Source organism: Rhipicephalus sanguineus, chromosome 7 (genome assembly GCF_013339695.2).
Source record: "Rhipicephalus sanguineus isolate Rsan-2018 chromosome 7, BIME_Rsan_1.4, whole genome shotgun sequence".
NCBI classification, from domain to species: domain Eukaryota; kingdom Metazoa; phylum Arthropoda; class Arachnida; order Ixodida; family Ixodidae; genus Rhipicephalus; species Rhipicephalus sanguineus.
The window spans coordinates 67844961-67859448 of record NC_051182.1 but is presented as its reverse complement, the minus strand read 5'-3'; the positions used below and the strand labels follow the sequence as shown (position 1 = coordinate 67859448).

Genomic DNA, 14488 nt, shown 5'->3' with positions numbered 1-14488 from the left:
TTCTAGACTGAATATTGAAAGCACCAAGCTCAGGTTGTAGAACGCGTGCTTATGGTGTAAAAAGAAACACAAAAATCTACACTTTTCAAAACATGGTGGCGATGACGTACTTCTTGCTTCTGCAAAGCCGAAAAGCAAAGCCTTTGAGATTTGTAGCTCTCGCAACGTTAAAAATTTGGAAGTTAAAAACACAAAGTAAGGCATCTAACTTCAATATATACTCTTAGAATATATATATTACGTTATTTGTTCTAAAATCACTTGCGTTTTACGCACACAGATGTGCTTTTACATGGCTTTTACGCGAGATTGCACAATCGTTAGGTGCGTGTCCTCAGAGAGCTGTAAACATAATCTGGCTTCGAGCCAGCCGAATGAGCGCGAAAGCGAATCCAACGCAATCCGTCGCTTTTTGCTGCCGACGCCCGTGTTCGCCTGTTCCTGTTTTGCGTGCATAAATAATCGGTGGCTCGATCGGCGTACTCGTGCATCTCTCTCTCCGAGCATCATCCCGTGGGGTGCGATGGCGGCGAAGGAGCGACTGGACACCATCCGCAAGCACCTCCAAGGAGCCGGCAACGAGTCCGGCGACGATGCACGCTCCCAGGACGGCGGTGCCGCGGCGAAGGGCGTCTGCCCGCCGGTGGCCAGGACCACCACGATTCCAAGACGAAGGTGAGTTTTGTGTGTGCACGTTGACTTCTTGTTTCTCTTTCAAGTGGACGCCCTTCCGGCCTATGAAAGGGTCGTCTAGAGACCGGTGAATGAGCCCGATGACCGCCCGGCTAGGGGCAACGTACGCGACGTTTTCGCTTTTGACATGCGGCGCGCGCCGGACGAAAGTTGTTGCTTTCACGTGCGATGCTAGACTTGATGAACTGATCTATTGTAGCTGACTGGTCTCCGCGGCGTGCTTGCGACTCTTCCGGGCTACGGAAGTGATCTCTTTCTCCAAGCCCACGCGACCGTAGATTCGGTGCAGTTCCAGAGAATTCGAAGGAAGAGAGGACAAAACTGAGGAAACCAGCCCGGCATGTTGAGCGCGTAGCACGGTTTGTTCGTATTTGAAGTGCGCACGCAAGAATGCATTCGCGCGATCCGAGAGTCGGTGTTGTTTACTGTACTACATACATTTGGTTTATCCCAGTGTTCGTACATACGTGCGTGATACTGAACTTTTGGAAGAAATCTTGGCGACTGAGAGGTCGTCGACTGCACGATTATGCGCTACGTGTGTTTACAGAAAAGAATCTTGTGTCCGATCGGAGCTGTCACCGTCGTGTCACTCACTGGCAAGAGGGCAGATTGGGAGGCGCTGTTTCTGTATCCTAAGCTATCGTCTTGTTTCCGATTGCTGTCTTATGACGAGGGTCGTTACTGTTTATTCAACGATAGTTTTGGAGAGTGCGCGTAGCCCTATCTTTCTTCCAGCCGCTTTTTTTCCTTTCTTTTTTTTTTCTATCTTCTTTCGTAGTTCTCTCCGGTTGGTCGACGTGCTTTTCAGATGTCGTCCATCACTTCGCCCGCATTGACATAGCGCAGCACCTGCTGTATCGAACCGGATAGGGGTTCGACGCAGCTTGTTTAGAGTAATTACTGGCTTTTGTAAAGCCCGTGCAGCTTTTGAAGACCTTTGCATGATGATGATGGTTCTTATGGTGTGTGTGTGTGTGTGTGTGTGTGTGTGTGTGTGTGTGTGTGTGTGTGTGTGTGTGTGTGTGTGTGTACACGAGACCGTGACGGTGTCAGTGGCATGTTGAGAGCTTTCTGCAGCTGTAACTCGTACGTTTCATCGCAGGCTTTCACAGACAGCGCGCTTGCGACCAGTAACATTTCCTGGTGTCATTGATATCTTATTTTTCTTCCCAGTCTGAGCCATCCGTGACTCGAAATTGCCTTGCCTAACGTAACGCGCGTTGAGATTGTTGCAACATGTGCCATATATTTATTCGACATTTGTGGCCGAATAGCAGCTGCCTTTTTTTTTTTTTTTTCGTACGTGCGCTCTATAGTTACGAATGCATGGTTTAGCCACGTGCGTAACTACAGCCAGTCGTAGGTGACACGAAGTTTGCATATTATTATCGGTAACTTTTGAGGAAGTATTTTTGGAGCTGTACGCACTGAGGAACCGGTTCTGTGACGCTGCAGGTCTAGACAGGCTAGTGTCAGAAGCACTGGAAACAATCATGTCTCGATCATGATCATACTTGTAGCCACTGCCCCGTCGGAATGCCTGTCTTCGTAGCTATGTCCCACGCGGCGAGTCACGTGGGCCTGTGGTCCACCCGTCACCGCGGTGGAAAACCCATCATGGTTAGGGTTAGCAGAAAACTTTTTTTTTGTGTGTGTGATTCTCCTCAGAGTATGAAACATCGAATTTAGGGGGGCAGGCTGTTGCAGTCTGGCTGCCCCCCCCCCCCCCCCCTGAATCGCTGGTGTTCGCATGGTCGTCCAGGAGTGCTACCGTGGACACTGTCGAATTACGCCATGTCGTCAAATTCGCCATCTTGTCAAATCTGATTGGCCCACATTGGTTGCAAATGCCTCCATTACGAAATCTGATAATATGGCAGTGCTAGCTGTGCTGGAAAAAGAGGGTTCCCACTGGGAGGAGGTGGGGTTCGGTCAAGGACCCTCTGTCGGCCGAGTGCATGGTTTGGCGCATTTTATAATGGTACAAGTTTGTGTGTATCCTCCACAGAGATGACAGCGGTCGGGGTCGGCACCACCTGATAAATGCCTAGCTTTCGGGTTGGGTGGGAAGCGTGGCGGAGTGCAGTACTCGGGAAGGTATTAGTTTGGAGCTGGCACCAGCGACTGCCTCTGCACACTTCAGTGCAGACGGTTGCACTGCAGACAGTTCTGTCTGCAGGCTGCAGACAGTTGAGTGCAGTTCGCGTGTGATGGGGTCCTACGTAGTAGTTTTTGTGCGTATGTGAGTTGTACGCTTTCCACCTCGTCTTGGTTGGGACGGTCTTCTGCAGGCTCCTGGAGGGTGAGACCTCGGACATGAACGCGCTCGCATTGCCAGGGAGACAGGCATATCCCACTAATCCAAATAAATTTGAATTAGTGGGATATATTGGCTTTGGCGTGGGATTTTACGAGCGGTCGGCAAGATACGATCGTTTGTGTGCAGTTTCGGCACGCTTGCTGGGGTTCTGCAGGAATATTAGCTTATATGGGTTCAGGCGCGCTGACAGCCAAAGCAGTGGCGCACTCTTGCGCTTCCGTGCTGTTAATTGTCGCTGCGTATTATTAATGTCCCCTCCTCAAGGGCTCTTTGTGGCTGTCTGCCTTTCGTCTCGCTAAATAACCCCCCCCCCCCCCCCCAGGACTCGGGTGCCCTTTCCCGACAACTCCCTTCGTTGAGCCGTTTTTCATTGTCGGTAAAAAAAATTCTTGAACAAGGGGTTGTCGCTGGAGCCGACGTTTCCAGAAGCGGAGACTTGTCTTCAGGGCTGCCACGTCTTCAGTTGCAGCCTCGAAGAAGACAAGTCCGCTTGTCGAAACGTCGCCTCCACCGACACCTCCATGTTCAAGAATTTTTCATCGCTCCAACATACCATGTTCCCCTGAACTTCTACCTGATTTGGATTGTCAGTAAAAGTCGGACTACATCGCCGCCCCTCGAGCTGTGAAGTCGCATTTCGCTCCTCCGTCGGTTTTAAACTCCCGAACACGCCGTTTATCCGGGGTAGTGAACTTCAGACGGTTTGGTGTCCCAGCACTTGCAGCCACATCCGGCTTAATGGGACCATGTGGAGGAAGCACCGTGTGATGCATCTGTCCGTGCATGTGAAGTGGCAACACTTGTTCCAAACCGAATGACAAAACAAGCGATTCTGTATCGATCGTTAATATGAGGAAGTAACACGTTTCCTTCTCCTCCCCTATTTTTTTGTCTATTTTCTTCATGTCTGTACCACCTGTAAATTTTCGCGAAGGCCATAATGACGGTTTTAAAGCCGCAGCTTTGCAAAAAAGAAATCATCTAGCAAATTAGTTTACAGTAACCATGCAATTTCGATTGCGTTTTGTTTCAGCTGTGCGTATATTTGCGTTCACTGGAGGCTCAAATCCAGGCATATGTATGTTTCTGCAAGTGCGCACTGCTGTTGTTGAAGCGTCTCCCCCCCCCCCTCTCTCTCTCTCTCTCTCCTCACGGTTGCTTCACGTTACATCGGTGAAAAAACAACGCGAAAACGGGACAGAGGGGAAGAAGCACGCAACGCAAGCGCTGCTTCATGTTCATTCAAAGAGTACTGGCACGCATTTGAAATATTTTCGGATTGTTGCTCTGAATAAAAACGCTGGTGTCGATAACCCCAAAAATGAGTATTGCGGTGCCTGAGAATGCATCGAATACATTTTTAAAGGGGCCCTGCAACACTTTTTGAGCAGGGTCAAAAAGCGCTGCCAATCGGTAGTCGAGGCTCCCGAAAACACGCGAGCCAAATATTATAGCGAAGCGCGCGGCCTGGAATTTGCAATAAATTCTCAAAGTCAGCTGAAAATCGCTCCCTCTTCTCTCGACAAATGATGTATTAGTCCGCAATATATGACGCGATTGTCGGCAGTTCCAGCATTGGCTGATGTTATAATCACGATAACACCCTCATAATTACCTTCGTTGTGAATTTTGAGTTCAATAAGTAGATAATATGTATGTTTATATTGTGTTATGCCGTTAAAACACCGAACATTAATATTAGCACTTCCGGTCTCACCGACAGCTCGTCTGCTCGTAGTTGCGTGATTGCGTTTTCTTCACCATGCGCAGTGCCTAAATCATGAATATTTCTGTGCTTTTGACCATCGCCGGTTGCCGTTGAGAGTGGCAGCCGTTCGAGTGTTGCCTCGTCAGCTGGAAACTGCATCGTCGGCACGTTCTAACGACCGACCGAGGCAGGGGTGCAGCATTTCTCCGATAGTGCTTCTTGTAACTTTCTGTCCTGTCTAAGCGCGCTGTTTCATGTTCAAGATGTACCAACTGGCCCGCGAACAATCATTGTTACAGTTTAGGATACCTGTGTTCGCTGTGTGGGGAGAGTCCCGTTCGCTGTCTGTTCAGTATGTCATCGAGCCGTACCTCGGCGTTGTTGTGCCAGAGCACCTGACCGAACGTGAAAGATCAACCCCTGCATGCTTTGTCTGCAATCCGGGGAAAACGGTGTCTTCACCCGGCCGGCCCCGTCAACTGACGCCAGTCGTTCTTCAAAGCTGCCCAGCTATGGAAAGGCTGCTCAACTCCTGCGGTGTAAAGGAGGTTCAACACCTGCGGCCGGCGGACGGTCAAAATACGAAGAGGACGTCAACACCTGCTATCTAAAAGGAAGCTCAGCATACTAAGAGGACGTCAACACCTGCTATCTAAAAGGAAGCTCAGCATACTACGAGGACGTCAACACCTGCTATCTAAAAGGAAGCTCAGCATACTACGAGGACGTCAACACCTGCTATCGGCGGACGGTCAGCAGGACAATGGACGGCTAGAGGATTTAAGGCCGTGCCGGTCCGTCGATCGGGGAGAAGGAGGAACGAGAAGGAGAACGACTCAAACGGAGTCGACCGAGTCGGACCAGCCGACGTGGTCGGGCTGGCAGTCATGTTGATTGAGTCTTGCATCATGTAAATAGTCTGTATATAAAATCTTTTCCTTCTTCACCTTGCCCTTACTGACTGCTCCGAGCACGATACACACCCGTGTTCGCACCGGCCACGCAACCCGAGTCCCAACAGCGGTTCCAGAGGAGGGATGCAACGACGCGTATTCCCAGCAGCGAGCCTGAGGGACGACATCGGAACCTAAAGGTGGCGCGCGGTAGCGATGGGCTACCGCGCGCCACCTTATTAAACAACGTGGCATAGGTAGGCTTGCTTTGGGAGCACACGGGAATACCCCAAATCAGGGGGTACAGGGTGACATGGGATGGACATCGTTCGAGGGCAGGGAGGCTAGCAGCAAGATAGAATTTGAGGAGCGATTGAGAAAAATGGGAGAGGAGTGTTGGGCTAGGAAAGTTTTCAGGTACTTGTACATGAAGAATGTTGATACTAAATAGAGGAAGCGAACTCGAAAATTGTCAAGCAAGTATTTAGACAACAGCAGAATACCAAGCCAAAAGGAAACATCGGTTAAGAAGAAGCTGAAGGAAACAGAGAGGGACATGTGGAAAATGGGGATGCTTACGAAATCATCACTGGAGACCTACCGAACTTTCAAGCAGGAAATTGCAAAAGAAAAGATCTACGATAATTCTCGGGGTAGTTCTCTGCTGTTTGAGGCCAGGACGGGAGTATTGCGGACCAAGACGTACCGAGCCAAATACGAAGGCACAGACACGTTATGTAGTGCGTGTGGAGAGGAGGAGGAAACGGCTGAACATTTGATAATGTTCTGTAAAGGGCTTCACCCTACAGTCCAAGATAATGGCGCGGAATATTTCAAAGCACTGGGGTTTAGGGACAGTGAATGCAAAATAGACTTTAAACGAGTAGAAATAACCAGGAGGAGGCTAACCGATTGGTGGCTACAGTCAAGGCACGAGTGAATTGCAATCCTTCAATACATAGTGATAGTACTTAACTTTATGGCTAGGTGGCGTGAGCCGCCGCCCGATCTAAAGGGCACAGCCGTATACATCCATCCATCCATCCATCCACGCAACCTCATTCCTAACAGTGGTGGCAGCGGTGGGATGCCACGACCTCGTATCCTACGCTGCGCACACGAGGGGCCCTACCCCAGGCGTAACAGTGGATGGCAGCTCGGTGGGATCGGCCAGCGTCAGCTACCCGGTGAGTGCCTGAAGTTTACCTCTCTTATTGCCAGACCTAGCTAGCCTAAGTCTTTGTTAGCAGGTTTTGTTGCAGACTTGTAACTTTGTTTGGTCAGCCAAGAATTGGATGGTCTGACCGCTTAGTTTAAGTAGAGGGTAAACGAGGCGGAGTGCAGTGTCAGAATGGACAAGTTCAGTGTGCAGGACCTCCTTGAAATTTGCAAGGAGTTGGGCATTTCCGTTGGCTCGGCCAAGCGGAAACGACAGATCCTCCCGATTATGGAGGCAGACAAGGTGACTGTCGAGGAGGCCCGGGAAGCTCATGAGGAGATTCGAGCTAGAAAGGAGGAAAGGGATAAAGAGAAAGCTGCCGAGCGGGAACATGAGTTGAACCTAAGGGAGCTGGAACTTCGTATATCCGCCGCAAGACAGGTTCCCATAGTGAGGGAGGCGGTAAAGATGGAAGACCTTTTGCAGCCGTTTAAAATGGGCCAGGACATCGCATTGTTTCTTGTTAATTTTGAGCGAACGTGCGAGAAGGCAGGATTCCCCCTCGAAAGTTGGCCGCAAGAGTTGCTAACTCTTCTTCCGTGCGAGGCCGCCGATGTTATAGCTAGACTCAATAGGAAGGACGCTGTATCGTATGACAAGGTCAAAGAGGCGCTGTTGCGAAAATGTCGCTTGTCAGCAAAAGCATTCAGACAGCGTTTGAGTCACGCGCGCAAAGCTAGGACATCGGACGAGGGCACGCATGGGGGAAGAGGAAAGATGGCCAACAGGCACGCAGAGTGCCTCGGACGTGGGAAAGGCTCAGTTTTAGCCTTAGTGTCAGACGGCCTGCAGGAAGTAACTGAGGTTAAGGATACGTTGTTCAGCCAGTGGGGTAATGTAGGTTCGGCCGAATGCAAAGGCCCAAGAGAGAGGTCTTTGCAGGGCAGTGATAAAGCCCCAGTAATGGAAGAGACTCCTCAGAGCAAGCTGACTAGCTTAGAGAGCGTCGCGGCTGTCGTTCAGTCACAGGACATAACTGACGAAGACCGCGAGGGTAGCTCAGTTCAGCCGTTTGGAGCTTTGACTCCACAGAGTTCCGTACATGCGAGTACGAGGGACGAGGCGTCTAGTATTGTGAGCCGCTCCGAGGCGCAAAAGGATGAGGCGCGCCGCAGAGACCAAGAGGTCGGGAAGCGTCGCGAGGCACAGGAGGCTGAGGCCCGTCACGAGGCGCTTCAGGACGCAGAGGCGCGTCACAAGGCCCTAGAGGAGGAGGCGCATCAGAGAGAACGAGAGGCTGAGGCGCTTCGAAAAGCGAAAGAGGCGAGAGAACAAGAGGCACTTCACATAGCGCGAGAAGCTGAGGCGCGTGAGGATGAAGCACTTCGTAAGGCGCAAGACGAGGCGCGCCGCGGAGACCAAGAGGTCGAGATAAGTCGCGAAACGCAGGACGCAGAGGTCGCCTTCGGAGGCCTGAGAAAAGGGGCTATCCAGGATAGTGATAGATCACCCGAAACTAAAGAGACATCTCAGGGCGAGCTAACTGAGTTAGAGAGTGTCGAGACTGTCGCTATGTCAGAAGTACAGACACCTAGCGACGACACCGAGGATAGGCTAGTTGAGCCGCCTGAGATTTTGGCGGTGAATATCGAAGGCAGCGTACTTGCGCGCGCGTGCGTCGAAGCTGCCAGCATTCCGAGCCGTTTAGTGAGGAAAAGGCGCCGGCGAAAGAAAAAGGGGAATGCAAAAGAGACTAGTAGCGGTAAGCGTGCTAAAGAGCTAGCAGAACGCGAAGACCGCATCTCTCGAGACGCCAAGTTGAAGGCTTGGCCTGAAATCCCAAAAAGGCGGGCTAGGAAACGTCCCAAGTTGAGAGTCCCGCGGGGGTCTAGATTGTGCGCTAAGCGCATCGCGAGGAAGCGAATGTCGATGAGATTCAGGCGCCGAGGTTTCCGTCTGTTCTCATCTTTTTCACTGCCGTGTAGAGGCAGGAGCGCAACGAGGTGTCGCGCACATAGGTATCGTGACAAAGGCCCCAAAGTATGCACAAAGAGTCGTGCAAAAAGAAAGCGTCCGCAAGACAGAAATGCGGCAAAGGTCGCGACGCGTTTGAGGAAGAAGTTCGGACGTCGGCGCGAAATTGCGAGAGGGGCGCGATTGTCATTATTGACCGGTTTCTACAGCATGCGTCTGAACCACCAAGAGAACAGGATGAGAGTAGCGCATGGTTCGCGGAATCGGTCAGAGGATGAATTGATGCGCAATCATCAAGACAGTAAGCGCGAGACAGCTGAGGAGCATGTTGATGAGCATCGGAGGCGGACGGAATGCTCCAAAGACTGCACCAAGAAGCGTGCGAAAGGGAGAAAGCGTCCGAAAGATAGAAATGCGACAAAGGTCGCGACGCGGTTGAGAAAGAAGTTCAAAAGTCGGCGCGAAATTGCAAGACAAGTGCGATTGCCGTCAGGGACAGGTTTCTACCGCATGCGCCCGAACCGCCGAAAGAAAAAGAAAAGAGAAGCGCATGATTCGCGGAAAAAGTCGGTGGGTAAAAGAACTCCCCGTTGTTCCTTTCGCGGAACGTTGAAACAGGTGCGACACCGCGAGGTCGGTGACCTTTGCGAGGTGGCAGGAGGCGACAAAGAAAAGTGCGCTACAGGGAAAGTAGTGAGGCTCGACGAGGGGGTGATTAACTTTCATGCGTATCGTACACCCCGCTTGACGAGAAAAGCCTTCTGGGCGCGACCACCGCGAGTGCGCCTGAAAAGTTGTTGAGGACAGCTGTTAGCTTTTCCTGGAATATCGACTCCGGATTTGTTGGAAGGAATTTTGAGTGTTGATTTTGGTTAGTAATTAGTATTCCTTGTTATTTCCGCGAGTGTTGATAGCTTAGTTAACTGTTATTGAGCCTTGTTTTCTTTGCCGCTCTTTGGTTTTGTTTGTTAGCCGATATGCGTTGTGTAGTTAGCTATCGGAAGGTTAGTGACACGCATCAGAGCGAGTCGAGGGCTTTAAGAGATGAGCGCCTTGAATAGGGTTACGTCAGCTGACTATGAAAAGAGTTTGTGGCGTTTCCGTTGCGTGTCATGCGTGGACGCAAGGAAACATTGGGCAGTTTTCGGGTGGCGTGCGCTGAGTTAGCGTTGGCGTTTGAGGCCTGCTGTTTCCTTCACTTAGCGGGAGCCCGCAAGCGGTTGGCGTATGACACGTGTGCAGTTGCATGAAAGGCCGGCGCAGGGCTTTGCGCGCGCCGTTCGGGAGCTCCCTAGTAAGTCAAGGTGTCCCACGAGTGGTTAGCGGAACCTTAGGCGTTAAGCTGAGAGCTTGCGAGAAGGATAGGCAAGGCTAGGCTTTGTGCGAGTTTTGGTAGAGCCACGCAAAAATTTATTTTTGTTTGTTTTTTGTTCTTTTGGCGTGCGTTCTGTGTAGGAGCGAATGAGGAAAGGTTATAGCGAGTCGCTCGCTTGTTTGTAAAAATTGTGACCGCAAGAGTAGAGCTAGGTTAGTGGTACATCCGCGGAGTAGAAGCTCGCAGTGGCACTAGTACGTGCAATTACGGATGTCGTTTGCGAATTCAGTTCCTGATGTGGGCGCAGCGTGACAGAGTGCTCACGGGAACACGTCTAGCTTTAGTGGCGCAATATTAAGAATGACATGCGGAAGCAGTAACCCGCATGGGAGTGAGCTGACGGCGTAGAATAATACACGTTAGCCGTGAGTAAAGATTTTACGACCGCTAATTGTGAAAGAGTGGTTGCGTTGGTCGAGCGTAACCGAATTTTACTTGTTTGTGTTTACTGTAGAGGCAGTAATTTTGATCTATGTAGTGTCTACATTTTGGAGGGTAATCTTCTAGCGTTATAGTTGAAAATTGTTTCAACAGAGCTAGCTGTAGGTTGTGTTTTGTTTTGTTTTTGTACTAGTTAGCATGAGCATTTAGGGCGAAAGGTAGTTCAACATCGTTTTATGTGAAGCGTGTAAGCTTTATTTTCAATTCAGGTCATAGTTAGTAGAACCATGTTGTGTTCTTACTGTGTTACGCTTACGCTGAGAGCGTTTAGTAAGAATTTAGCGAAGCCTTTGAGCTTCCGTTGGCTTCCTTGGTTGTTTACCTTCCATGCCTAAGCAGCTATAGTACAATTACAATCCTTGTGTTACCCCGAAGTTGTTTCTTTAACAACACCTGAAATTGAGGTCTGTTGTTGGGCTTGTCGCCATGAGATACGCACTTCTCCTCGTTTTATTTAAAGCGGGAACGTTAGTTGTCAGTAGGATTTGTTTCATTCATGTCTGGCAATTGGAGGGAGTGCGGAGGGCACTTGCAGTGTTGGGTGTAGTTTGACAATGGTTGCCCTGTCGAGTTCGTCTTATCCTCAGGAACCTCGAGTCCGTGCCATCTGAGTGTTCGTATGGAATGTCACGGAGCAGTGATCCTGGGAGCTTCGCCTCGAGCCGTGGATGAGCCTGGTGTCCGGCCGCATCAATTCAGCCGAGCTACGTGGAGCAGCTCGTCCTCCTGATGCATTGTTTTGTGGCGGGGGTGCTGTTGTGCCAGAGCACCTGACCGAACGTGAAAGCAGGGATCAACCCCTGCATGCTTTGTCTGCAATCCGGGGAAAACGGCGTCTTCACCCGGCCGGCCCCGTCAACTGACGCCAGTCGTTCTTCAAAGCTGCCCAGCTATGGAAAGGCTGCTCAACTCCTGCGGTGTAAAGGAGGTTCAACACCTGCGGCCGGCGGACGGTCAAAATACGAAGAGGACGTCAACACCTGCTATCTAAAAGGAAGCTCAGCATACTACGAGGACGTCAACACCTGCTATCTAAAAGGAAGCTCAGCATACTACGAGGACGTCAACACCTGCTATCTAAAAGGAAGCTCAGCATACTACGAGGACGTCAACACCTGCTATCTAAAAGGAAGCTCAGCATACTACGAGGACGTCAACACCTGCTATCTAAAAGGAAGCTCAGCATACTACGAGGACGTCAACACCTGCTATCTAAAAGGAAGCTCAGCATACTACGAGGACGTCAACACCTGCTATCTAAAAGGAAGCTCAGCATACTAAGAGGACGTCAACACCTGCTATCTAAAAGGAAGCTCAGCATACTAAGAGGACGTCATCACCTGCTATCTAAAAGGAAGCTCAGCATACTACGAGGACGTCAACACCTGCTATCTAAAAGGAAGCTCAGCATACTACGAGGACGTCAACACCTGCTATCTAAAAGGAAGCTCAGCATACTAAGAGGACGTCAACACCTGCTATCTAAAAGGAAGCTCAGCATACTAAGACGACGTCAACACCTGCTATCTAAAAGGAAGCTCAGCATACTACGAGGACGTCAACACCTGCTATCTAAAAGGAAGCTCAGCATACTACGAGGACGTCAACACCTGCTATCTAAAAGGAAGCTCAGCATACTACGAGGACGTCAACACCTGCTATCTAAAAGGAAGCTCAGCATACTACGAGGACGTCAACACCTGCTATCTAAAAGGAAGCTCAGCATACTACGAGGACGTCAACACCTGCTATCTAAAAGGAAGCTCAGCATACTACGAGGACGTCAACACCTGCTATCTAAAAGGAAGCTCAGCATACTACGAGGACGTCAACACCTGCTATCTAAAAGGAAGCTCAGCATACTACGAGGACGTCAACACCTGCTATCTAAAAGGAAGCTCAGCATACTACGAGGACGTCAACACCTGCTATCTAAAAGGAAGCTCAGCATACTACGAGGACGTCAACACCTGCTATCGGCGGACGGTCAGCAGGACAATGGACGGCTAGAGGATTTAAGGCCGTGCCGGTCCGTCGATCGGGGAGAAGGAGGAACGAGAAGGAGAACGACTCAAACGGAGTCGACCGAGTCGGACCAGCCGACGTGGTCGGGCTGGCAGTCATGTTGATTGAGTCTTGCATCATGTAAATAGTCTGTATATAAAATCTTTTCCTTCTTCACCTTGCCCTTACTGACTGCTCCGAGCACGATACACACCCGTGTTCGCACCGGCCACGCAACCCGAGTCCCAACAGCGGTTCCAGAGGAGGGATGCAACGACGCGTATTCCCAGCAGCGAGCCTGAGGGACGACATCGGAACCTAAAGGTGGCGGTAGCGATGGGCCACGCAACCTCATTCCTAACAGTGGTGGCAGCGGTGGGATGCCACGACCTCGTATCCTACGCTCCGCGACAGAGAAACCGCGACAGAGCAACCAAGCAGACTCGCATTTTCACGGTAGCTGCAGACAGCCGGGGGATGTGTCCGCGTCGGCCCGATGCCCCACGGTCCTTTCTTCTAGTCTTTAGTTCTTTGTTGTCAGCCCGCGCTCGCTGTGCGCCCGCATTCGAAGAACAAACAGCATCGAAGTGCCCACCCACCGGCTTAAATGCTATCAATCCAGTACCGCCACTGGTAGAAGGGTGCACGCAGCTTTGCCGTGTTGAATACGATTCAAGCGCGAACAGTGCGAAGAGGCGGTGTATCGGAGTGTGGGTCGAAACCCATCTCAGCTGTCATTCGTTCCAAACGCGCACGCAGGTTTGCGTCCATGGTTGGCAGAGCGATGAAAACACTACGGCATTTCGAGGTGCACACCCAACATTACCAAACCGACTCGCAGTTTTCAAGAAAGCTGCGGAACGTGATTTCTATAATTTGGTAACACCACTTAGACTTGACGGATTCGAAAAATTTTTGCGGCATATGACTCGTGAAGAGTCATACGTCAATAATGAGACTATTCCAATATAACTCGGAAAGTTGTTGCAGGGCCCCTTTAATACCGCTACCTTAAAACAAGAACTTTCGGTTTCGATATCGAGTGGGCGGCTTCTCAGTGACGTGTCATCGCAGTGTGAAGTCACGGGGAGACAGCAGCTCGCGACGTACTAACGGCAGATCCGTCATCTGGTGCACGTAAACAGCGTCCAGTGATTTCTGCGATTTAGGCTGCATGCAGAAAGTTCGCAAACTCAGTGGAACTGCGTTGGCTCGTCGGGATAATGTCCATTGCGGTGGGGCTGGCTTGCTAATGCTTAGCGACGAAAACTTTAAGATCAAAGCATAAGCCAACGCGTGCCCTATACCTGAAAGATCATAAAAACAACTTAAACAAGCTATAGCTTAGTTATGCCGTTAATTATTACGTAAGACCATGTATCTTGATTATCAGAAGCCAAACACGACGCCTTAGAACAGCTCTGCAGGCCATTGACTTCATTATAATTCTGCCCATTTGGACGATGAAGCGGTTGAATATTACCTGCCCTTTGATGGTCCAAGGGGGTAGTACCGTTCCATAATTTTAGCACTATTGCCATTTTTGACGTTATATATGAAGAAAATCGAGCCTCCAATGCGTAAAACAAGGGTTTATTTATGATAAACCGCAGCCCGACTCCGTGGGTTGCTTCTTTAGCGCGTGCTTCGAGCCAACGTTCCTCTTTTTCTTCTTTGATATTTTTCCAACAAAACTGCCCCGCGCACAGAAGTTCACAGAGGGTTTGATTCCAATGGGTAAAGGTGTTGAATTGGCCCTTTAACGGTATTCCCACCCGGTAGTCTCAATGTGCAGGATCTTATCATGCCATCTTTTCCTTTATGAAGATCCTCTATTTGCACGATGTTCCATAGTTGCCGGCGCTTGTTGGAGTCTTGCAGAAGAATGAGATCGCCTTTCTTAATTCGGTCAGACGAA

General features: G+C 50.3%; 1 protein-coding gene across 1 annotated transcript in view; it reads left to right on the top strand.

Moving 5' to 3' along the window:
- The first annotated feature begins 415 nt into the window (after window positions 1–415).
- LOC119399497 (alkyldihydroxyacetonephosphate synthase, peroxisomal-like) overlaps window positions 416–14488 on the top strand; it is a 131683-nt gene continuing 117610 nt past the window's right edge. The window contains exon 1 of the mRNA XM_037666299.2: window positions 416–675. Coding sequence (XP_037522227.1) covers window positions 524–675 — 152 coding nt within the window. The 5' untranslated portion in view covers window positions 416–523. The remainder of the gene's footprint in view (window positions 676–14488) is intronic.